At 38.9% G+C, this 27,398-nt stretch overlaps 2 protein-coding genes across 2 annotated transcripts; both read left to right on the top strand.

The window, feature by feature from the left end:
• Nucleotides 1-22: 22 nt before the first annotated feature.
• Nucleotides 23-6,473, top strand: LOC135462960 (uncharacterized). The gene is made up of 5 exons (XM_064740286.1): nt 23-161; nt 1,245-1,592; nt 2,418-2,765; nt 4,901-4,988; nt 5,518-6,473. Exons 1-5 carry the CDS (start codon nt 23-25, stop codon nt 5,963-5,965), a joined length of 1,371 nt encoding a protein of 456 aa, XP_064596356.1. The 3' UTR covers nt 5,966-6,473.
• Nucleotides 6,474-11,670: 5,197 nt separating this feature from the next.
• LOC135462949 (uncharacterized) lies at nt 11,671-25,800 on the top strand. The gene is made up of 9 exons (XM_064740274.1): nt 11,671-11,680; nt 14,217-14,333; nt 15,327-15,611; nt 17,917-18,336; nt 19,417-19,623; nt 20,634-20,741; nt 21,068-21,115; nt 22,770-22,845; nt 24,623-25,800. The coding sequence occupies exons 1-9, from the start codon at nt 11,671-11,673 to the stop codon at nt 25,383-25,385; spliced, it is 2,034 nt and encodes a 677-aa protein (XP_064596344.1). The 3' UTR covers nt 25,386-25,800.
• The last annotated feature ends 1,598 nt before the right edge of the window (nt 25,801-27,398 follow it).

Below are 27,398 nucleotides of genomic sequence, written 5' to 3'. Positions count from 1 at the left end.
CCACTTCGATCGGGTAGCACCAATGCCGCAACAGGAAATTATCTGCAGATGGCAATGGTATCATCACATAATAAGAAAATATTTTGCGGTGGACCAAGGCTTTGTCTTGCCTCTAAATCTGCAGGAGATGCGATGTGTGGGTTCCAACCTACCTCGGGCAGGTACTTTATAGGTGGATCGATGACGGGGTCATTGGAAAGTGTCCGTCCTCACTCAAAGAAGTAACTGGTACATGTAAATATACACGAGACAAAACTATAAAGGCTGAAATAGAACAAATTGTTAGGTGTGGAGAAAGGCCTAGTAACTGTATATTTGTGGATAAGAAAGTACAGTGCGAGGCGTGAAGCGCCGAAGAATTCAGAAATGTACAGTTACGAGGTCCTTTTCACACATAAAAGGTTGTGTTAGTGTGGCTTAGATGTTTTAATACGTACCCATGGAAATATGCATGTCAGATAAGGTATGGCCAAGTTTCTGCATTAGTTTCTCCTGCCCCGCTAATGATTGTTGTATAAAACTCTTGAACAAGGCCAGTGCCAAACAAAAAGATCTTTTTATTGATGAATGGACATTGCAGTATTGATCCCATGCATGTGTGGCACACGGGATGAGAGATCAATCTTTTTGATGGTGCCTGTGACATTTCTTGTATCCATGGTTCCCTGCAGTGTTAGGAGTATGCTTTCAAACGAGGCTAGAATTGGAATGTCTCTAATTTCTACCAGCTTTATGTTCGTGTGGATTTACCAGTGATGCTAAAAGGAGATATCTACATGTACCTGTATTAACATGCAGATGAATTGTCTTAAAGTACGGACAAACACTTTTTAATGGCCTAGACATCGATCCATTACAAAAAGCATGTGCACGCCAGCCCAGAGTTGAGGCAATGGCTAGAGAGAAACCCTGAAAACACCTGAGCGAGATGACTTAGATAACCATTTTTTGTCTGCTCATTGTTAACAGGCTGCCATACGATAAAAGACAGAAAAAATCGGTAGGTATCCGAAAATGGAAGAGCAATATTTTTTTGCACAGTAACTTTGCTGAGTAGCAGTACATGAGGGAATCAGGAAAACACAAACTTGAGCAGCGTTTCTATTGATCAAAGCAATATAAGTTTGCTGTCAATTATTGTAAACTTGTCAAGCTTGTCAAATGATAGGTAAGTACATTTTGGTGTGATCATACATGTAGGCCAATAGTATCAGTTATGTGTGCTTGTCACGTTGTGATTTCAGCTTCGTCCTTCAAGAAGCTCAGAGAACCCCTGAAAGGTGTGTTTTACCTGAATAAAACAGCGAACCTTCGGATTTTTCTGACTGACGAAGTCTGTAAGAACGTTGCCATCGCTAGTGTGAAACCCTCTAAGCCTTTCGTTATTGGCCTGAAATACTTTAAACTCAAACACTCAGCCCCTGATGATTGTAGTGCTGTAACTTTGGTCGACGGAGCAGGAGAACATAAATATTTACCAGATAGAAAGTCCAAAAATGCTTTTTCTCAAGTGAGTTCGACGCAGGAATTCAGCCTACTTGTAAACTGTACGTGTTTGGAGAAGTTCAGCTCATTGTGGATTACCATATTCGGTAAGTAGACCTGTTTACGACATCATTTAGATACCACAGACATGATATCATTAACCACCATAGATATGATATCATTTAGCCACCACACACATGATATCATTAACCACCATAGATATGATATCATTAACCACCATAGATATGATATCATTTAGCCACCGCAGACCTGATATCATTAACCACCATAGATATGATATCATTTACCACCATAGATATGATATTATTAACCACCATAGATATGATATCATTAACCACCACAGACATGATATCATTAACCACCACAGATATGATATCATTAACCACCACCAATATGATATCATTAACCACCACAGACATGATATTATTAAGCACCACAGACATGATATCTTTAGGCACCACTCGCATAATATCATTAACCACCACATACATGATATCATTAACCACCACAGATATGATATCATTAACCACCACAGATATGATATTATTAACCACCACAGATATGATATCATTTAGCCATAACAGAATACATCATATATACATGTGTAAGAGACCATACCACCGTTCGTGTAAATGATATCCAGTTGATAGTTTTGTGTTCAGAGACAGTTGGATAAAGAGAAAAGACACCATTTTTTCCCCTACAATCGGCTGGTATTAAATTCAAATGTAAAATATATACGGGATCATTAAAGGCAAATATTTCAGTTATTTATGTTTGGAGGGTAGACAGGCATTGAAAAACAAAGACAACTCTGCCAAACAATACAAAAAATTCTATATCTCTTCCACAGTTCAGTACAAAAATGCAGCAATTTTTGCCATATAAATGCTTTTTTCTGATTGCCTCAGAATATCCGGAAACTTGCGATTTGAAAGATAATCTCTCCAATGAGTGGAATCCCAAAAATTTAAGAGAGGAAGACATACCTTTGGGAGATAGGTCGGAATGTACCACTGGACGTGTATCCTCAAATAAGGACACAAGCATACCAGTATGTGAAAAGTCTTATCTAACGTCATCTACACGGCCACTGGGAACGTCACAGACACCGACATCGTTATCTACAAATTCGCTGACAGTGTCAACAAAGGGGTCAACAGTACACGGATACTCCACCGTAAGTGAAACGGAGGTGCAATTGGACAAAACTGTAACACGTCGACCACAATCAAACTCAACGCCTTCTGCTGGAAAGGGTACGGTAGTACGTTTGTCTTATATATATTAATAGCTCAGATTTGTATGCAATCGCACAGATTTGTAAGTAGTAGCTCAGATTTTTATCTAATCTAAGATTTTTCACAATCTCTCAAGTTTGAAAGTATAATCTTATAGATTTGTAAGTACATGTAAGCTCTTAGATTTGTCAGAATACTCTCATGCGGTTCCACTGGGAACGTCAGCGAAACTGACACCGTTATGGACAAATTCGCTGACAGGGTCAACTGTACACTGATACTCCACCGTAAATGAAACGGAGGGGCAGTTGGACAAAACTGTAACACATCGACCAGGACCAAACTCAACACCTTCTGTTGGAAAGGGTACGGTGTTGCATTTGTCTGATATATATTAATCACTCTGATTTGTAAGTAATCGCTCTGATTTGTAAGTAATCGCTCAGATTTGTAAGTAATCTCCAATTTTCACAATCTCTCAGGTTTGAAAGTGTAATCTTATAGATTTGTAAGTACATGTAATCTCTTAGATTTGTCAGAATTCTCTCAGATTTGTCAGAAATCTCTCAGATATGTCAGAAATCTCTCAGAGATGTCAGAAATCTCTCAGATTTGTAAGAACTCGTAGACATTTAACAATCTCTCCGGTTGGAAACAAGAAATCGCACGGAATTGCAATTAATCTCTCAATTTTATAGTAATCTCAGACGTTTAACAGTCTCTCAGATGTGTAAGTAAGCAATATAAGATGTTTGACAGTCCTTCGGATTTGTAAGTGATTTGTAAATAATGTCACAGAGGTACAGGTAAAAAAGCTGTCTTGTACACAATGCTCACCAGTAGCTGTTATACAAATGTAAATCTAGAAACTGAACTTTAGAAATCACGCAAACGTCTTTTGATTTCACGGTTTAAAATCTTCGGTGCATTGTACAATTTAAAGAAAATCCCCACGGCTAAGATCGGAAACCCCTGTTTCATGAATCAAGCACACTTTTTGTTACAAAAAAGTTTGGCATTGTTGGCGAGAAATAGAGGGTTAAAAAGTAATATCTTTATCCCGTGCATGGGTGGCTGTGCATTGTTCACCAATATCAGATATTAACCTTTACATATCATCTGGACAGCATTCACGTACAACACATTCGGTATTGTGCGGACTGATGTTAAGAATTTTAATTGTAGGTAACGATATCTTAAAACAAGTTAATAAAGATTATGCAATATACAGAAAACAAACACAGTTTTACAAGACTTACATAAGGGAATGCAGACCGTTAGGTCTTTCGTTATTTCGAACAATAATGCCAGAAAAGGATAATTTACAACGGCAGCATATTGAGGCAATCCAAAACTAATACAATTTATTGATTTATTTGTTTGGAGTTTACATATAAATCCATATTCCAGGATTTTTCAGGCAAAACCATGCAAAGAACGTTGCTAGGTACATCTATATGTACGTTGGTCATCTCCTGACATTTGTATTCACAGATAAACACGTCACAATAGCTTCTGGTCAAAATGACCACTTGCAGTGCAGTGGCAAACTTCTTTCTGTTGATGTACTTCTGATTTTACTAGTATACATGTACAATAAATTTTGGCTTCCTCAAAAACCTTTCTGTCAAAATCTCCGTAATTGCGTTAAAACCTGTTTACAGACACTGCCAATCAACTCATAGTTAATTTATTATCTATAGATTCACGCAATCACCTTTTTCTACACGTACATATACGTGTACAATACATATTGTTTGAAGCCGATTAAAGAAACACCTTAAACTCGCTCGGTTGACTGTTGACTCTCCACCACAGCTGACAAACTCTTCCCTTATCTATGAATTTGGGCGAGTGAAGACTTTCTTTTGTGTCGGATTTTTCAGCTATTATTACAAAATATATAAAAATAGGTCTCTATATGTATAAAATAGGTCTAATATATAATCAGAAACCCATTATTTGGTTGATAATTAGCCAATAATTCTCTGGATATGGAATTTAAACTGAGAAGCATATGCCACAGCATATGAAAATTCACGTCTGAAATTTGCTACACATTTTTAGGTGATGATGTGTGAATGCCAATATAGCATAATGTTTTGCTCTGATTGTATTAACTGAATATACAAATGGGGTTGAATGTGTTTTAGACAAGACGGTAATACTTGCTTCCGCTGTGGCTGCAGGGGTTTTGCTGATAATCCTAGTCGTTGTCATCGTCATTGTCTCATGGCGGCGGTAAGTCCTATTTTTATACGTTAAAATTATTTGTTTATTTAAAATTTGTAATGCCGTTTGCTGGATTATTTCGCTTATACGACGATAGTGACTTCACACTTGAAGAGATCAAGTACGTGAGCTCCTCACTGGTCAAGGACTGACTGTTTGTGGCAAGACCGATGCTCTATGCAAATGAATCATATATATATATATATATATATATATATATATATATATATATATATATATATATATATATATATACACTACATGCGACGTATCTAAACGATTGATGTATTGTGACGTCAGGGTACTACATGCGACGTGTCTAAATGTCTATGGAGGGCTTTACATCAGGGAAAACATTGCATGTGACAGGCCTAAAACACAGCTTAACGGTCAATGCAAATATCCATATAGGTACTTAGTATAGGAACAGAAACAACTTTGTCTTCTTTTCCTTTCATAAGTTAGTATACACATCATTGATGTAGAAAAATTATAAAGGTTTAATCGGATCAGTATTGAATACTTCTCTATATTTCAGCCATAAGATTCGATCAATCAGAAAATCTGCCGGTCAAGGGGAACAGAGGGAAGCTACAGGCGACGACAACCTGCTAATGAGTTCCACCTCAGGTGGGCCGCTGACTGCAACCGGGGGACTGGAGAAAGATGCCACATATAGCTGTGTCGATGACTCCTCTGCGTTCGCCAGAGAAGTGGCGGAGGTGGAATGTCGTAATACCTATGATGTAATCGGAGTAGAGCCCGGATCATCTTCTGTTGCATTGCAGATAACATCCGACACAGACAGGCCTACCTACGACGAACTGCAAATACCGAAAGTAAAGCGCCTGTCTCCCCAGAATTATGAAAATGTGAACAGCACTGATGCAAACCTGGTCAGCTACTTACAATCTGGCGCGGTAACAGAGCTAGATCTTAAACATATGGTCATAGACGGCTGTGAATATGCAGTTGTGCAAAAGTAACGTACATGCATATATCTGGCGCGGTAACAGAGCTAGATCTTAAACATATGGTCATACAGGGCTGTGAATATGCAGTTGTGCAAAAGTAACGTACATGCATATACAGCAATTGATGTTATTAAGCCTATAGTATGTCTTTCTGCAGTTTATATCTTATAGTTAGACTTGAGATCTTAGCCTTTATAAGTGCAAGAACAGAAAACCTGTTTGTTTCCATTGTTGAAATTCTGGTGTGTTATTAGTTTCTTGTTCAATCAAGATCATTACTGACATACATATACATTATGTTTATTTCAGTATACAAAAAATAAATATGAATAAATTAATATTATTTCTATTATTATTTATTAATATTAGGCTAAAAGCTTGTATCTGTGTATAGTTTATACATCCTGTATATTCTTGAGTACTCCGTAAAATACCAATTAAATAAATAGGTAAATATATATTATGTGAAAACAGATCTGTGCCTAGATGTATATTTAATCAGAGAAATGTACATGTATACTGGATCATAGTCATTGAATGATTATGTCAATACGCTACGTGAGCAGTATTTCAGCCAAATCAAGGCGAATTCATCGTAGAAATACATATTTTTTTTCTTGACTAGTGAAGAATATATATGTAAAACGTACCTTTTCACAAATTATTTTCTAGGGCTACCAGCCATGGAGATTCATGACCTAACGTATTTACTAGTCATTAGGATGGTCATGATTTCTTTATAGCTTCCTGCCTCGTGTCGTTCATGGGTATGACGTAATGATCTAGGCACATGAACATGTGTGTTATTTCTTTTAAGACATTTGGAGGTTTATATGCTATTGTTTGTTCTATATTACATTCCTGTATATACACGTACGCATGTTTATGTCTTTGCTGAACTGTAGGCCTACATGTGCCTGTATACATTGTAAGATCACACACATATGTATATACTGTATGTATACACTTTTTGTACATGTTTCGGAAACAATCACTTGTATTATTTTGAAGAGTTTTATGGGAACTGAAAGTCTTTATTGATATTAATACCATTAGTTATTATGTTGTATCTGTCGAGATTTTCATTCGTCATATGTTTTTTACTAACTTAATTCTCCTAAGTTACGAAGTATTAGGTCACCGCGACACTGTGCGCATTTTAACTCACGTGAGCCGTATTTCGCCTAAAGAGGAGGATGCATACTAATAGGAAAATAACTTCCTGCACTATAAAACTGAAAGTGACTCATAGTGGTTAGCATATACTCTCATTCTACTATTGTACATGTGTAAAATTTAGGGTAGACCCTGACTACACCACAGAATAACTCGATTCTCGTAATTGGTATGTGATTGACTTATTTACCTTTGACTCCATTGTTGTGCATATTGTCAAGTATAAAAAAAACTTTATAACAGTTACGGGAGACGATTGGGAACATGCACTACAGAGCTGTATAAGTGACATGGTTAGAAAAAATTAAATAAAAAAACCCCACACACAAAGTGTCAGTTATGTTTTTTTAGTAAGCCGTGCTCACGAAATACTGACCAGTAGAAGTGCACAATTGTGTTTGTTAATTCGTGCGCACGACTTAATAAAGATCTTGTGAGCAGATATAATTATGCATTTCTGTTTGTCAATTATCTCGTGCTCTCGAGATCCTTATTAAGTCGTGCGACGACATATGTTTTAAAAAAGACATAACTGAAACTTCCGAACATGTATTGTTATTTTTTTTTCTTCTATGTACAGTTTTTTGGCCGACCGGCTGTTGCGAAGACAGGGCTTTAGTCGTTTGAGCGCTAAAACAAGAGGCCCGATTAGGGTTTTACGCCGTATTCATTAGATTACACTTATATGCTGGTGATTTGGCTTATAGGAGGTGACTACATATTGCAGACTTAGACAGGTAAAGCAATTTCTCATTCAAATTCAGCTTTGTTATACTATTTTATAGAACCTAACTCATCCATGTTATCTTACGACAAATAATTCAGTAATTCAGCTTTCAATACCGAGAACTTCAGACACTGGCCCGATGTTCTAAATTTTACCTGAAGTCAGACATTCCTTTGCAGAATCGACTTAAGCATTCAACTAATTAGCCTCTGGCTTTGATGTTTGGCCTTTTGGAAACACCGTATGGACTGGTCAAAGGCCGGGGTGTGTATTTATGAATTTATTTATTTATTTGACCAGAGTTTTACGATGTACTCAAGAATATTTCACTTAAGTGAAGACGGCCAGCTTTATGACGGGAGGAAACCGGACAGAGCTCGAGGGAAATCCACGAACCACCAGCAGGTTGCTGAGAGACCTCCTCGTTTACGACCGAAAGGAAATCAGCATGAGCCTAACTTGAACTCACAGTCACCCCATTGGTGAGCGTCTCGTGAGTGCGTTGCGCTGGCACTCTAACTACTCGCCCACGGAATGTGTACGATTGGTAATTGGATTCACTGCCAATGTTTTCAGTATGGCACTACACTTATGCAGCACTGTTAATATTACATCAGTGGAGTACACACATGTATATCGCGTTAGACGTTTCACTTGATAGCTCATATTCTTTTTACACTGATAAAATACCGGTCATGCATGTACATACTCTCGAACTGGTTGAACAGCACCCCCCCAACCCCCACCCCCCAATCACCCACACCATAATGCCGGCCGCCGTCGTATAAGTGAAATATTCTTGAGTAGGGCATAAAACATCAATAAAATAAATAAAATAGATATAACCCGATGAAGGTTCTAACCATAGCTTGCAATAACAATGAACAATGACGACTTGTGTCCAGGCTGAATGGACTATTTTTCTCGTGTAATGCTACAGTAATACCATATTTGTATAGTCGCATAAACCAGACATACAACAAACCGCAAAGCGTAGGTCAGAATTACATATATTTTAGACGGAAAGGGTTCCATCAGGGTTCCAGTTACTTATGGCAGTTCTGCTAAAATGAGGAGGAATGGCGACTGTTCGTGGTGAAGGCAATATAACAAGACTCATATCCATATCTATCAGAACTTCGTTAAACGTGCCTGAGAAATTTTTCTTTATCTGTTATCTAAGATGGCCCGATGGTGTCATTCGAAATTTTTAGCAGTTTCTGATGATTTACCATAATTCAGAGGACTTTCTAATGAAACTTATTATCAACAAGGAATCTGAAGTTTATGCAAAAGGAAATCAACGCAGAAACAAAAACATTTTACACAATATTAATAAGATCAACTTAAAACTTTGAAAAAGGGAGATCAACGTTTTGTCCACAGTGTAAACGTTTTCTCTGATCTGACGAACATACTCTTCCTGGGATGCTGAGTCCAATATCTCAGATCGAGGCTAACTGAGTGTCACGTGTGTTGTCACTGCGGAGAAAAGGTTTCCATTGTCGAGAAAATCTTTTAATAAGTTCAACTAAACGTCGAGATCAAGGTTTTCTTGAAAACCTTTTCACGGTGGAAAAAACTTTTATACTGCGGAGAAAACCTATTTCACTGTTTTTCGAAGATTATAGCTGAATTTATCGACAAAACATTTGTGTATTTTCGTTAATTCCTACTTCCATAAACTTTAAGCTCTTTATTTGTTCCTAATAAATAACCATTCCTCAAGAAAAACCTTGAAACATGATGAATCATTACAAAATGTTAAAAGTTTCGAATGGGGCTAACAGGCCACCGTGCTTATCGCAGATTGTCAGTAAATTCTTCTGGGAGAAGAACAGTGCGTGATGTAAGATCAAACAATGATGTAAGACCACAGCGCGATGTAAGATACTAGCGTGATGTGTGATCCCAATGTGATACACATGTGAAATCCAAGCATGATGTTAGACCACAGCGCGATGTAAGATTCTAGCAGGATGTTTGACCTCCACGTGATGAACATGTAAAATCCTAGTATCATGTAAGACCATAGCGCGATGTAACATTCTAGCATGATGTTTGATCTCCAAGTGATGCACATGTAAGATCCTAGCGTGATGCAAAACCACAGCGCGATGTAAGATTCAAGCGTACTGTTTGATCCCCATGTGATGCAAATTTAAGATCCTAGCATGACATAAGACCATAGTGCGATGTAAGATTCCACCGTGATATTTGATCCCATGTGATCCACATGTAAGATTCGAGCGTGATGTAAAACCATAGCCCGATGTAAGATCCTAGCATGACGTAAGATCATAGCGCGATATAAGATTCCACCGTCATGTTTGAACCCTTTTGATGCACATGTAAGATCCTAGCATGATGTAAGATTCTAGCGTGATGTTTGATCCCAATGTGATGCACATGTAAGATCTTAACGTCATGTTAGATCATAGCGCGATGTAAGATTTTAGCGTAATGTATCATCTCCAAGTGATGCACATGTAAGATCCTAGCCTGATATAAGATCACACCGCAATGTAAGATTCTAGCGTGAGGTAAGACCATAGCGCCATGTGATGCACATGTAAAATAATAGCGTGATGTAACACCATAGCGTGATGTAAGATTCTAGCGTGATGTTTCATCCCCATGTGCTGCACATGTAAGACCATAGCATGATGTAAAACCATGGCGCGATGTAAGATTCTAGAGTAATCTTTGATCCCCATGTGATACACATGTAAGATCATAGCGTGATGTAACACTATAGCGTGATGTAAGATTCTAGTGTGATGTTTCATCCCCATGTGCTGCACATGTAAGACCCTAGCATGATGTAAAACCATGGCGCGATGTAAGATTCTAGCGTGATGTTTAATACCCATGTGATGCCCATGAAAGATCATAACGTGATGTAACACCATAGCATGCTATAAGATTATAGCGTGATGTTTGATACCCATGTGCTGCACATGTAAGACCCTAGCGTGATGTAAGACCATAGCTCGATGTTAGATTCTACCGTTTTGATTGATGCCCATGTGATGCACATGTAGGCCTAAGGTCCTAGCATGATGTAAAACCATGGCGCGATTTAAGATTCTAGCGTGATGTTTGATACCCATGTGATGCACATGTAAGATCATAGCGTGACGTAAGACCATAGAGCGATGTTAGTAAGATTCTAGCCTGATGAAAGATCCTAGCGTGATGTAAGACCAAAGCCCGATGTAAGATTCTAGCATGATGTAAAACCACAGCACCATATAAGATTCTAGCATGATGTGAGATCATAGCGCGATATAAGATTCTAGCGTGTTGTAAGATTCTACCATGATGTAAGATTTTAGGGTGATGTAAGACCAAAGCCCGATGTAAGATTCTGGCATTATGTAAGACCATAGCGCGATGTAAGATTCTACCGTGATGTAAGACTATAGCGCGATGTAAGATTCTAGGGTACTGTTTGATCTCCATGTGATGCACATGTTATATTTTAGCCTGATGTAAGACCATAGGGCGATGTCAGATTCTAACAGGTTGTTTGATCTCCATGTGATGCACATGTTATATTTTAGCGTGATGTAAGACCATAGGGCGATGTAAGATTCTAGGGTACTGTTTGATCCCCACATGATGCCCATGTACGGTCCTATCATGATGTAAGACCATAGCGCGATGTAAGATTCTAACAGGATGTTTGATCTCCATGTGATGCACATGTTATATTTTGGCCTGATGTAAGACCATAGCGCGATGTAAGATTCTAGCTTGATGTTTAATCCTCATGCGATGCACATGTGAAATCCAAGCATGATGTAAGACCATGGCGCGATGTAAGATTCTAGCGTGATGTTGGATCCCCATGTGATGCACATGTAAAATCCAAGCATGATATAAGATTCTAGCGTGATGTGAGATCATAGCGCGATATAAGATTCTAGCATGATGTAAGATTCTACAATGATGTAAGATTTTGGAGACCAAAGCGCTATGTAAGATTCTGGCATTATGTAAGACCATAGCACGATGTAAGATTCTACCGTGATGTAAGACTATAGCACGGTGTTCGATTTTAGCGTGATGCTTGATCCCCATGTGATGCACATGTAAGATCCTAATGTGTTGTAATACCACAGCGCGATGTAAGATTCTAGGGTACTGTTTGATCCAAATGTGATGCACATGTAAGATTCTAGCGTGACGTAAGACCATAGCGCGATGTAAGATTCTAGCATGATGCTTCTTCCCCATGTGAAGCACATGTACGGTCCTATCATGAGGTAAGACCATAGCGCGATGTAAGATTCTAGCATGATGCTTCTTCCTCATGTAAAGCACATGTACGGTCCTATCATGATGTAAGACCATAGCGCGATGTAAGATTCTAGCGTACTGTTTTATTCCCATGTGATGCCCATGTACGGTCCTAGCGTGATTTAGGATGCCGCAAGCTCAATTTTACACATCATACTTTTTTAATGTGCAGGAGCTGATTAGTGCCATGAATCATTACATTTTTTCCACGATGAAAAAAGTCGCATTATTACCGGTTATTTCCACTCACTGTTATGGTAGGCCAGTATGTTCAAACGCGAAAAGAAAGGATAGTGAAAGAGTGGGTTTGATTTACACTTGAATTCACCATTGTCAAAAACTTAACTTGATTTTGAAAACCCTTTACAAAGGACACTAACGTGAAGTATATGTCAGATGATAGATCATTAAAGAGTGTCGTTACTATATTTTGATTCATTTTTTAGAATTTTTTTACCTAGTAAAAAGCATTTGAAACTCAGTTTAGATTTGGCGATGACCTATTCTGGCCATTATGGTGCGCATGGTGTCAACTAAGGCTTCTATCCCTTAACACACATGGATTGTTAGATTTCATCAAAATTCATGTGCACAGAAATTTATGAATGCAGAATGAGCATTTCAGTGAAAATTATGGATGTGACGTCGTTGACGCTCTTTGATTCACTACCAACCCTGGCAACATCAATAAAACGTTTTTACTCGGTTGGGAAAAACTCTACAAGAAATAAATCTATCTGTTTTCCTAGAAATTGTTTCATGATCTTTCCTCCGATGTGTACTTTATGTTAATGTTTTCTTTGCCTGCAATATACCCACAATTCTTAGCTTTTATTAATGAGATGTTGGATGGCCTTGATACTTGGCCTACAGTTTGCATATCACATTCAGAATGGACTCTCTATAAGTGGGTCAGGTTTAAGCGGTATTTTTCAAGCTCATTTGTCCATTTTCAAATGGTAAAGTCATGACATGCCAAAAGTCCAAGTCGTGGGATTATTAATGATTTTAATACGTTTTCAGAGTGAAAGACAACATGTAACTATAATTTGCACTCAAGCCAAGTTGGTCTTATACGTTTGATACTGTGCACAGTTAGTGTTTCAAACAAGTAGTTTCATTTGAAACATATGCACGCGTTTACCACAAAGTCAGTTCGAAGTCGGCCTAGCCATAGAGCAAGGGGGTGGGGGGTGGGGGGGGGGAGATTGCTACTATTTATGCATTTACATGAACAGTTAGAATAAAACCCTGATTCAAGTAAATTGACAAGAGGCTGCATTTCACCGATTACGTGTGACCATTTGCCAGCTATCACACTGTCGTCCCTGCTCTGGTCTTACTCTATATGCTGTGCGTCTTTAATTATACTGTATTCTTGCATATTCCAGATTCCCCGATTTCCAGATTTGTTTCCTTGTGACTGTATGTTAAATGTGATGAAAACACAGCATTTTGAGTAAATCTAAAGCAGAGATGTATAACAAATTGCAATCAGCATCACTGCATTGTTTTAACCTATTCCCCTTAAGCTATGGTACTAGAGGGCGTGTAAATTGCTGCTATTTATGCCTTTACATTGACAAGGGGCCGTTCTTCACGGATTACCGGTGACCATTTTTCAGCTATTACGCTGTCGTCCCTGCTCAGGTCTTACTCTCTATGTTATGGGTCTTTAATTACGATTGATACTTCGCTCTAAAGTTCAAAGTCCTTTTGGAGTAGCAAACATAAATTTTACACCGAAGCCAAGTCTTAATTGGTTAGACTTGATACTTTGCACTTGTTGAGTTGAGCATCCGTCGCTAATAATTGGCATATGTTTGATGCTCTTCACAAACAGTGCAATGAGATGTACGTAAACTTAGATTGCTTCAAAGTCACGGCCAAGTTGGCCACATAGACAGGATGCTTTGCACTAAATGTGCTCGCCCCAGTACGCCTGGCAACATGATCCGCAGCACGCTCGGGACTCTCCAGACTTCCGCTTGTCAATGGCCACGTTTTAAAATCAAACCTTTGTGCCAACATTTCTGTCTTTTTGAACTGTGACAGCCGCCCTTATATACATTGTGGACATTTTTATGTATAGAATGGGACGAAGATACCACTGCTCGATAAGTTTGCTTCTTTATTTCATTCAATATCAGCACGTTTTCCATGTCACGAAAGGTAAGAATGAAATTTTGATTTGCCCGCTATAGTTTCATAGAAATAGTTTTCAAGCTGATTTAAATATTACTAGCTAAACTCTGACTTGTTTAGTGAATGAAACCGTTGCAGTTACAGTGTTTTGTGGAAAGACGACGTGCAGATGTTTTTATTGTAAGTCAACAGTACTATTACTTATAATACATCTTAGACAACAAACAGGTTGCACGCCTCAAATCTGAAAACATTGAAGAAAAGAAACAAGGATATTGTAAGAAACCAAATGATTTTTTAGATAACTTAATTAATCAATTGGTGTTTTACGTTGTATTCAAGAATATCTCACTTGTACGACGGTGACCAGCATTATCGTGTGAGGAAACCGGAAAGAGCCTGGGGGAAACCCTCGACCAACCCTCGTATAACTTCAGATAAATGATATGGCTTCTCACGTGATATGGGTATCACACTATCAAGCTGTCGTCAATGTGGTGCTTTTACTGCTCCAAGCAGTGGTCTTCTGGTATTGTATTCTTGAGTAGGATATTGAGTAATTCTAGACCAGCGATGTCCAACAAACGGCAACTAACACCGTTGCTCGTTTTAACCAAATTCTGCTTAAGTCACGGTGCTAACGAGCGCGTACGTTGCAACTTTTTAAGCATATACTTTTGAACAACCGGAATAAAAACTGACTGAGGTACATGCAAAACACTGTGGTCGCTGATTTGGTTTTACTCTATATGCTGTGGTCGTTTCGTACATGATTGGTTATGTCGTAATACGTATTGTTTATATGATTTACAAAAGCAACAATTTAATTTGCTTCAGACAGTTTAAAATAGTGATATATGATTCTCGAAAGACTTTCGTCACTGTTCTGGTTTTACCGTCTATGCTGTAATATTTTTATATTATAACAGATTGCATGCATCCTAGTCCGGTGATTTCGAATAATTTGGCATGAGGTGAATATAGATAGTTTCACATTTTTCTCCTTATTTGTTACCCCAGGTGACCTTTGTTCCGTTGACATATGTAAATCCCAGGGTAATACCCCACAGTGCCCGGAAGGACATGGGGTCATTCTTCTGCGAGATGTCCTCATTTCTTCTGGAAGTTCTCCAGCATTGGGGTCCTGCACCAAAGCTGGGGTTTTCAATCTGCTGGCCAAAGTGTGTAACGCAAGAACTTCGTGTCAAGAACATTTACTAAGACAAATACAGAGACAGTGCTGCCAAATGACGCCAGAGTTTAAAGCCTCGGAGAAAATGGAGGTGATTTACAACTGTATACAAGGTAAACTACACCAAGCCAACAATCAAAAATTTAAATGTATCACTGAGAAGGACGGGGGTAATTTACCTTGACATAGGCATGAATTTCGGCGTCATTGTAGACGGCAAAGTGTCGAATTTACCCTCCTATAGATATAAAGACCACAATAGACACGGCAAATAACCATTGGTATTGATATAAAGGGAGATTTTAATTGCATTACACCAGTTGGACAATATTCGTATCATGATCAATGTTCAGCTATTGTACACCGGTAATATCACCCTACCACGCCCACTCCCCCCACTCTTTCCTAGAACAGATGGCCACAATATAGCAAGTTGGCTTGCCGGCTTGCGACTTAACGTTGCTTTCAACTTTATTTCGATTTTCAAGTATCAGATCGATGTTAATGCCGACACATTTGTAGTGCTGCCTCAGCGGAAGGTCACGACGAAGACACCAGACAGGACACCCGCATCAGTTGCATCAGCACAAAGTTGTCCGGGACTTGACTTTTACATATGTTTGCTCCACTCAGAAAATATCAAGGTCGTTTATCAATACTTGGGCCCGTCCCTTCATACTTATATCGACCAGTATTGTCAATTTTTTATGTGTGAAGTGACTCGGGAATAAGTGGTTAGAGTGAGAGCAGCCCAATGACCTAGCAGCCTCTCACCAATGCGCTCGCAGTGAATACAAGTCCAGCTTATGCTGGCTTCCTCTCCTGTCGTACGTGGGGTGGTCTGTCAGCAAACCTGTGGATGGCCCTGGGTATGTCCCCTGGCTCTGTTAAATTTTCTCCCACCATAATTTTGGCCAACGTCTTATAAGTGAAATATTCTTGTGTATTCGGTGTAAAACACCAATAAAATGAATAAATAAATCAAACGCGGACGGGTCACCTTAGCTATACTCTTATAGTAATGAGGTTAGTGCCGTGTAGGACCTCATAACTAACAAAAATATTGATAGGACTGGAGATTTCTTTTCGCACCAGTCCTTCCATGTTGATAAATATTGTTCAGTCACTTATAAATGTCGAGGAAATTCTTAAAACGTAAGTCGGTTTCTAGTGGAGACGGGTGCAAAGAATATGTAACTAAATTCAGTTAAATTCAATTTTTTGTCTGCTTTTGTTTTCTTTTCATGTGTAAATTTTCATACATATATGGCAAACACTATATTACTGTTCTTATCAAAGTTACACAACAACCTTATGACTAATAAATTTTCCCTTGTAACTAAAGAAGGAAATTAAAACTTGAAGCAAGATTGCACATTTTACATTATCTCAGTTTATTTCCCTTCCCGGAACAGAAATCTGATATCACTGATTTACAGGCGTTTATTTGGGGATTCGTGTTCATGGCGTAGCATATGCACTGGAATAAAGTGATTTGCTTTCTAGGAATGTAGGAAATCCTGTAAAGCTAATACCAAATTTGTACAGGTTAGCCTACTAAGTTAGCTCACATTTTCTATAGTCACGCAGGCCTTGACGTCATCACATATTGCCTTTCCCCCTCTTCTCTCCCCTACCCTCTCCAGCAAGTGTTTACTTCCTCGTGCACGTTGAGTAGACCTATAATACAACATATCAAATTACTTAACTTTGCAACATTTGTTTTTACTTTCAAACATACTTTTAATATAATAATAATACCGACTTGCGTCATCAAGTTATAATGTGGTATAAGGGCGAAACTCTTACTCAAAAACGCTTGAACATGCAGTTTCACGCTGATTGCTACTGATAATTTACTCCTCAGAAAACAAAAAAACCCCCCACAAAATCATACAGTTTTGAATCAAATGCTAACTAAATCCTCTACATAAAACCGGAACTGGAATAAAAATGTTTTCCAGCAGCCCTGGCCAGCTGTTTTAAGCAAGACGTGGAGCTTACAATGACCGGCTCTAATGTTTTCACTACGAACATATTGTGGAATACAGCCCATTTTATTTAATATTTATCTTATTTTTATCGGTTTTTAACCAATGAAATTCTATAAATACACCACCCTTTTCATCAGGTACCTGACATTTTAGGTAAGTGAGATCGACTTAAATATTTATTTGAAGTATATTTTCACTAAGACGACGACAGTGCAAAAAACCGGAGTGTCCAGACTAAATCACCAGGCTTTACTGGAGCTGGATTTGAGCATGAGACCTAGCTCCTTAGGTAGGCAAAGGCTTTATGATAAATCAAGCTCTTGATCTGTTTTACCACTAACGGTCCAATGATCAACAGTCTGTTTGGTTCATTAGTCAGTCCAAAAACAAGCACATGTAACATCAATACAATCTTCTGTTTTAGAGAACAGAATATACGACGTTTGTTCTGGTCATCGACTTCCCGTACCTGATTTTCACCGACATGTTCTCAGCCCAAATTTCACAGACGAGCCTGCAAGACGAGACATCGTCAAGTTACCTTTCTGCCAATGGAGTATCCCGATTCCAAGTGGCAACAGACTAACACTGAGCGTCAACGATCTCTACGTTGGACCAGGCGCATCGTGTGAAGGGGAGACGTCATTTAGGCTTCAGTTCATGGACACTTCTGGGTCTTATCAGCACCTGCCTGCCTCCGTGCTCTGTGGGACATCAGGTGTTCCCTCGGGTGTCGAGGAATCTTATTCCCATGAACCCATCTTATTGCCCGAAGGGTCCAGGAGAGCCGTAGTCTGGTTCACACCTGTCAATCCTAAAGAACGACTGTGGTTTTCTTATCAATGTAAGACAAACTCATCATCCGTTAACTGCAATCTCAGATCTCGGATAATAATTACAAATTATCGATAATAGTGCAAATAAGTAATTTAAGACCAGCTAATATCGGTCTTGGTAATCGCCATGGTAACGGAACTAGTAACTTTACTATCCAATTATTAAGTCAGTTTACTTAGCTCGTTTGTGGAACATGGCTCAAGGTTGTTCACGGGTTTAGGACATGGTAAGTGTGAAGCGTACATTAAGTTTAAACGAAAGGATCGTGTAAAAATGAAAAGAGCGTCAAGGGAGAAACCCATTGAAAACTGTCTCTAAAAACAAGTTTACTTATTTTAGTAGAGTTTTGTTCCACTGAATTAAATGCAATCAACTGTTGAATATAAGGTGGACTTTGTACTCCATACTGTCAGTGATAAGGTACCCTGTTTTCATCACTTTTTTCTCCCTATATTCATCTACAGACAATTTTTAGAAAATCGTTTAAGTAATCTTTTAGTCGTGGGTGATAAGAGATTTTCAACCAATTCACAGTGTGTCGAGAACTGGACGGCTGAGAACATAAACACCGGCTATATGGTTCATGAGGGCCACCATAGATTTGAAACATCTGAATGCCTTTAACAATATTTTAAATATCTAAAAATTTGAATGAAAGCAGTTTTACCCATATTTTTCTGCTGCCTTTCTGACGAACCTCATATCATTTTTTTTTTTAGCTTTTCTAATATTTTATTTGCTTATACTATCCACTAAAATCATTTTCACAAAACATCGTGAAAAAGGTTTTCGTAACTGTCCACGTAAACCACGTCGCCTTATTCCACTAAAACTTATTGACAACGATAGAAATATATACCAGAAATGACTTGCGAAGTTTTAGGAAAGTAGACCCTGAACTCTTTCAACTATAGCCCGGTTCATTTTGAACATGTTGGTCAGCGTGTTTTGTATAAGTTCATACATGGACGATATTTACAATGTCAATACAGAGATTCGTTTGTATCAGTCAGATCTTGTCTGCATGGTTTTATTACTCTGCTTATTCATTGATTATTTCCATTTTTATATTTTGCTTTTTCTGTAGTCACCGATGCCAAGAAAGCAGATATAGAATACAATATTCCAAGCCAACTTGGATGTGGGTCTCATCGATATGTAAAACCTACCACAAAGGCAACGACAATGACAACGACAACAACAACTTCAGAGATTCCTTACCAGTCTACTTCACGGGCTTATCAGACCAGTAGGCCTACACTCACTACAAATACAGCTCAATACAGCACTAAAGGTTATTTACTGTTTCATGTCGAAAACGTAGAGCATTTGGCATTGTGATTAGATTGTCGACTTGTTTCAATAGTGTTTATGATAGTCATTGTTTGTGACAGATCACTATAGATGTAGTACACACTTTAAAAAAATAACAGTACAAAAGGCCACAGTATATAGAGTAAAACCAGAACAGTGACAACAGTTTGATAGTTTGTAAATGTTCATACCTATTATCGTTTAAGTCTGGCCACTTGTCAGGGTTTATTCTAACTGTTCACGTATATTCCATAGTTAATATTCACAAAAAAGCACTATACCTGTAGAACATTATTAATAACAATACAAAAGGCCATAATATAGAGAGTAAAACCAGAACAGAACAGTGATAACAGTGTGGTAGTTGGTAAATGGTCACACATATTATCTTTGAAATCTGGCCTCTAGTCAGAGTTTTTATTCTAACTGTTCACCTTTATGCTTAGGAAGTACATGTACATGCAGTAACGTAGATATCACATGGTTTACACGGAATAGGGTTAATAATGCAATGATGTTAGTTGCAGTTTATTAGACTTCAGCAGCATAGAGTTACCGGTACTCAAAATGCTGTGTTCTCATCACAGATAATACACAATCACATGAAATTACTGATTTACCTACAGAGGATTAACGGATTTTAAAAGACAATAGACGTGTACGATTGCAGCTATGCAGATTGTATTGATATTTCTGCAAGGAAGTCAAATTTGATGGATCACAAGGTTTCTGCAAAGAAAATTTTTTAATGTGTTTTTATGGACAATTTTCTTTTGACAGTTAAAGATAAAGACTACCCCAAAAATCTGGGTGTAAATTTTAGTATGCCCATGCGTGAGTCACAATTTGATTTTCTCTGAACAAAGTTATAAATGCCATTACCCTAGTATGAGTATATGTGTCTAGCTTAACTGCTATGTCCGGTACCGTAGTAAAGCATATTAGTCATTTTCCATGTACAGTTAAAGTTCATGTTAATTTGTCCTGCAGTGTTAACGGGCGGAGTGGTCGGCCTGCCAGCGGAAGTCACGACTTCAGTGGTTCCGGTCTACAAGAGTGGGACCCAGTCACAGGCCGTGTCTCCAAAACTGTGTGCGGGTAAGATAACAGTTTATCTGTGCACCACATGACTGGTATACCGGGAAGGCTACTGCGCAAACAGAAACCCTCATTCTTCTTTGAAAACTATCGTCTACTGACGTTTCTCCTACTAGAATTTATTAAATATTATTTTGTAGATTTTGCTTCCATGCCTTGGCCCATAAAAATTGCTTACTCTTTCTGGAGCTGTTTTGGTTAATATACGTTCCTTATTGCCTCGAAATGCCAAAATTCAAGCAACAAAACGATTTTAATAATTATGTGACTCAAGAGGCTATACATTATATATTCATTACCCCAATATAATCTGATCTTTTTTGCAGAAGAAGTGTCTGACGAAACCCATCATCTACAGAGGTTTATTTTGATAGGTGAGCTTACACGTATATTTGTATCGGCGTAGTGTATTGTTTTGAGTGTCTTAAACGGAATTTGCGAGCTCAATTCCACGCCTCCTTGCACGCAGCCCTTCATAAGAGCATAAAGCTCACAATCTCGATGATTCGTCGTTTGGAGTCATAGAGAAATGTTTAAAAGCCTGGTACGAGCAAGCAGTACTCAGCATGGTGGATGTCAATGTTTTGTGACTTAGCGTGCCCGTTTTCCTCGTGGTAACATTATTCACTTTAGACCCCAAGCAGACTACAACCAAGTACACTACAACCAAGCCGACTACAACCATGCAGACTACAACCAAGCAATCTAACTCCAAGCAAACAAACCACAAGCAAATGAACTCCCAGTAAACGAACCTCAAACGAATAAATACCAAACAAATAAACCGCGAGCGAACAGACCTTAAGTCAACGAACCTCAAGTAAACAAGCCGAAAGCAAGCAAACATCGAGCAAACCTTAATGAAACAAACCCTGAGAAAAAAAAGCCATCAAGCAAACAAACATGTGTCTTAAACCACACAAACCTATGACAGAGTGAATGAGTGAGCGCTTGGGGTTTAACGTCGTGCTCAACAATTTTTCAGTCATATGACAACGAAGTAATCCCTAGGCTCTTTCATCCAGTGCTGCTTCACTGAAACCACTTACCGAGGGGAAGTAAGCAGCCCCGTCCGAGCCATTATACTGATACATGTCAACCAGTCGTTGCACTATCCCCTTCATGCTGAACGCCAAGCGAGGAAGTTACAACTTTTTAAAGTCTAAGGTGTGACTCGACCCAGGAATGATCCTGGATCTACCATTCCAGAAGCGGACGCTCTACCAACTGTGCCCTATTATAGAGGAAAGGCACGTCAATACAGTAGGCCTACATTGGTTCAGCACGGTATTCATTGTACGTTCATTGTACATGCTGAGTTATGCTGAGTTCTTAATGTGGAAAGAAAGCATGTTTACATATTCACAATGCTGTATCTACAAAATACAGCAGGAGTATGTTAATTAAGTAATTAATATTCTATACCGCCATAGCAATTCACGCTTTCAGGACCGTACGAGTTGTCTCCCCTATTCAGCATTTTTTCGTTTTATCTCGTAAAGAATTTTAAGTTTTAATTTGAATTTACTGAGCAAGTCATTTTGTTAATCAGCCTTCATCCATCTCATTCTCACCTTTATTTGACATTTTCTGATGCGCCGAAGACCTACATGTATTTTACATAAATATTTTATGGAAGCAATTGCACTAGTATATTTTATAATCCAAAATATGGCGTATACACTTAAGTCGCAGAGAGACGAGAAACTGGTATGTACAAGTATAACTTGTCGGGGTACATGTATCATACGTTTACCTGGGAAAGCTCTCCTCTGGGTACCACTTCTCACCAGCCATGAATCACGGCCTTCATATATGACATATTCTTGAGGTCGAGTTCGATCACCAATCAATCAGTTAATCTATCAAACGATCAGGAACAAGTGTATTTATTTGTGCTCTTGGAATAATACAATTACGGGATAAAGTTGTTTCATTTGCATGGTTTGTTTTCTATTTTCCATTTGTTCACCACTTAACAAAAAAATAACATCTGCCATATAAAAATCTGACTCATATTTTATTCAGGAACACTAGCAGGAGTCGGGGTGGTGGCCATTGTGTTCGTCATTACTTCGCTTGTTTTGTTCACCAAGCTCTTGAGGTAAATATCAATCTCTTTCATACTTGTTTTTCTCTTTTCAGGAGTGTGTCATATGGCAACAAATTCTATCTAAGTTTTTCCCATAGAAATAGGGAAATATTTCTATTGGGTTAAACTTAAATGTTGTGAAATTCTAACCCAAATTATAGTTAGAATCCTCATTTGCTACTCATACAGAATTTGTTTAACAAGGTCTTAAGTGTCCCTTGAGCACTGATAGTAAAAAATCTCTCATTCTGTGGAACAGGCTACTGCTATTACATTACAGCGTCTGTGAATTACACGTACCTTTTTGCTTTAAGAGCAGAACTGTCTTTGTTTGGGAGCTGAACTGCTTTAGCTTTGCAAGCAAAACTATCTTTGCTTTGCAAGCAGAACTGTCTTTGTTTTTATGAGCAGAAGTATCTTTAATTTCGTGATTTACTTGTGACTTGTGATTTAAGTGAACAATGCCCATGCAGCATCGAAACTGAACACGAAAAAAAACTGTTATCATGATTATAAAGACAGGAATGGGGGTCATGATTGTCACGTTCAAATAAATGGTCACAGGCTCTGTTCTCGTGGTTTGTCAGCTGTTTCTCAAAGCCAGAAATGGAGGTCATGATTGTCACGTTCAAATAAGTGGTCACAGGCTCTGTTCTCGTGTTTTGTCAGCTGTTTCTCAAAGCCAGAAATGGAGGTCATGATTGTCACGTTCAAATAAATGGTCACAGGCTCTGTTCTCGTGTTTTGTCAGCTGTTTCTCAAAGCGAGAAATGGGGGTCATGATTGTCACGTTCAAATAAATGGTCACAGGCTCTGTTCTCGTGTTTTGTCAGCTGTTTCTCAAAGCCAGAAATGGAGGTCATGGTTGTCACGTTCAAATAAGTGGTCACAGGCTCTGTTCTCGTGTTTTGTCAGCTGTTTCTCAAAGCGAGAAATGGTGGTCATGATTGTCACGTTCAAATAAGTGGTCACAGGCTCTGTTCCCGTGTTTTGTCAGCTGTTTCTCAAAGCCAGAAATGGAGGTCATGATTGTCACGTTCAAATAAGTGGTCACAGGCTCTGTTCTCGTGTTTTGTCAGCTGTTTCTCAAAGCGAGAAATGGAGGTCATGATTGTCACGTTCAAATAAGTGGTCACAGGCTCTGTTCTCGTGTTTTGTCAGCTGTTTCTCAAAGCGAGAAATGGTGGTCATAATTGTCACGTTCAAATAAGTGGTCACAGGCTCTGTTCTCGTGTTTTGTCAGCTGTTTCTCCACCCACAGAGCTGGCTTCTTTATTTTGACGCATAGAAGTGGTTGCCTTTTCTCCACCCACAGAATTAGTTGTATTTTTATCCATTCTCTGTCCATAGAGCTGGTCACATTTTCCCCACCATTACGGTACCAGTGGAAAATTATTTTGTATGGTGTTAGATACCAAAGAAATAACCGCATAAATTAAGGGACATAGACAATAGGACTAGAATGCCAATGTCAGGTGCTGCTCAACAACTTGACATGTTATGATGTGATTCAACGGATATATTTACATATATGTATGTGCGTATATATGTAGATGCTAATTCCGTGTAGAAACATACTTACGTGACAGAAGCATTAAAATATAATCCAAGACTGTATCTATCTCACTAAGAGAAATGGTCGATATTTACAATATATCTTGTGAATTGATTGAAATTTGGTGGATAAAATATTGTTAGCTTGTTAATGATAGAGGCTACTATTCAGTTTGAACATGTAGCAACACTATCGTTACGTTATGTATATGTTGTATATTTTCTCCACTTTCAGTCGATCCCGTCCGCGTGGGAACGGTCTGGTTCGTTTCATCAAGGCGGATCGTCTGGACAGCAAACCTGTGGTGATGGAGGTGGAGTGCGTGGAACGATCTTCACCCCGTTTCCAGCGACCTTCCCGAGCCAACCGCAGGACCAACATCGTGTTGACCGAACCCCGAGACAGAGCCCTATCCGTGCATAGCTCCGAGAGTCCAATTTACGCGATGCCTTACAAACAACCAGCCATTCGATATGGTAGTGCGAAACGCATCAAGAACGGTCAACACCGAGTGATGATTGTCGAAGATCCGCCATGCGTAAAAACGGCTGAAGTGACAGATCCCGTCTCGAGTAAACGTGGATCGTTCACTGTCGAGGAAGACATGCTCAGCTTGATTTCTGGTTGCACGGTGACAAGTAGCGGAGTGTCCGTCAGTGACGGCGACACGGCAGATCTGAAGGAGTTGATGAACAGTCTAAGGAGAAACAGTTCTACTTCTCATCCAGCTGTGATTACTCCAAAGGTACCAAGTGTCAGGGTGCGAGCTGAAATGCGGCGCCCGCGATTCCCGCCGGATGTCGCCACAGACCCCATTGTGCGGCTTCCTTCACACACCCCTGACGTCAGTAGTCACATTGCCGCCAACCTGTATGTAAACAGTAACAACAACAGCAGGGCAGCCCAAGATGGCGGCTATGAACTCTGTAGGCCATTTCCTGTGTCTAATGATGACTATTCGAATAACGCGCTTTATGACACATCTGCAGCAAAATAAATAATCAACTGCCAACTCATATCAATAACAGACAAATAGGCATAAAATTCTCCAAATATTGTCATCAGCTTTTAGCCAGAATACGACGACAGTGGCCCATATTATCCTCGAAGGCGTGGATCCGATCCTTAAATGTGCCTACTCTTAGCCCCTTTTGGCCTTAAAAAAGTGGTCATCCTTTAGCCGAGCAATCACGCAAGAGGTCTTTGTTCCAATTAGTTTTGCAAGCCTGGTTTTGTGCTTCAGGGCCAAGAGGTCATTTGAGCATTTGACAAAGGCCAATATAGTTCCTATCAGGTACATTGTAGGAACAGCCTGACTTTCTCCACACTATTGGGTAATACTCATTACCATCGCATAAGTAAAGTCTGTGTATGAAAAGCTTAAAAAGTAAAAATATAAATAAATATCATAAAGTGACATTTCACCAGTTACCGGATTCTTGTTTTGCTTATTATCACAATAGCACCGCATTTACAAGCATGATATTTACATTTTTTTTGAAACTATAAAAACAATACAGAAAATGGGATAATGTATGGGTTTGTAGTTTTTGTCCTATATAAACTTTTAATGGTACAGGAGAAGCTGGACAAAAGTGATAAATATATAAACTTCGAAATGCAGTGACAAACATATTCTCTGCATGAAGTGAAAACCTTTTCTTCGCGGTGTAAACGTTTCCTCAGCGGCGGAAAGGTTTTCTCCGCTGTAGATACCCACATGTCAGCCGCTATCTGAGATACTGGCCACATTTGATCTGACGAACATAACGCTTCCTGGGATGCTAGTATCTCAGATCGAGGCTACTCTACCGCGGAGTATAGGTTTACACCGCGGAGAAAACGTTTCCACAGCGGAGAAAACGCTTCCTCTGCGGAGAAAAGCTTTACACCGCGGAAAAAAGTTTCCACCTCAGAGAAGGTTTACACCGGGTGAAAAACTTATTTCTAGTCCTCAGTGTTCTTATCACAGAAACCTATTCAATGAACAGAATTAGTAGCTGTACTTATTTCCACGAGAACTTAAACGTACTAAAGTGTATACCTCTTTTACACTATTTAACGCCAATTCCCTACTGTGTGGTGGTCAATGAAGATGAAATTTTTGGTCAACGTGATCATATGAAAGGGAAAAATCAGAACGGCTCCACAACAATTTGGGCTACATGTATAACAAAGAGACTGGATTGCAGATCATGACTACTATAGACAAGTTAAGCTAATACAGAACGACTAACAACAAAATTGCAAACAAAAGACAAAATCTGAGTTCTCATAATCTGTACTATGATTGCACTCGTAAGTAGGCCTATCTAGTGCTGCCGAATATGTTCATGTGAAATTTGGTGTGATTATTACTAAATCTTCATTGGTTTGGTGTTATTTAATCACATGTTGTGTCGTTTATTTTTCCATAGTTTGTTTAGAGGGTTTAAAAGCGAAGAAAATACTAAATGAAGTACATATCAGATGAAAGGCCATTACAAACTGTCTAGGAAAATAGTGTGATGCACCTGTATTTTTAAATAAGATTTTCCAACCAAGTGAAATGATTTGAAAACTTTAGATTCTAAGGTGGCCTGTACAATGATCAAAGAGATGCCAGTTACGTCTCATCCATATGTTGTCAAGCTCCATTCTACGAATACATTTATAGATCTATTTGTACATGCATTTAGAACGATGAAATCTAGTAGTCTATGCGTGTAATTTAGTGACAAAAAACTCATATGACGTCAGTGATCCCAATATGGTCAGAAAATGCCACCGTAAAAATTGCAGTTTCAAATGCAGTTTACGGGGTTGAAAAAAATTCTAAAAAAGTAATGCCAGAGTGGCACAATGATTCAGGAGTCTCTCAATAAAGCAGTCGCTGCGAGTTAAAGTCCAGTTGGGTCCCTCTCCGGCGGCACGCGGAAAGGTCTGGCAGCAACCTGCTGATGAACGTGGCTTCCACAGGGCTCCTTTCACCATAATGCTGACCGCCGTCGTACAAATGAAATTTTCTTGA

Source organism: Liolophura sinensis, chromosome 1, assembly GCF_032854445.1.
Source record: "Liolophura sinensis isolate JHLJ2023 chromosome 1, CUHK_Ljap_v2, whole genome shotgun sequence".
NCBI classification, from domain to species: domain Eukaryota; kingdom Metazoa; phylum Mollusca; class Polyplacophora; order Chitonida; family Chitonidae; genus Liolophura; species Liolophura sinensis.
This window is presented reverse-complemented; position numbering and strand designations above follow the sequence as displayed.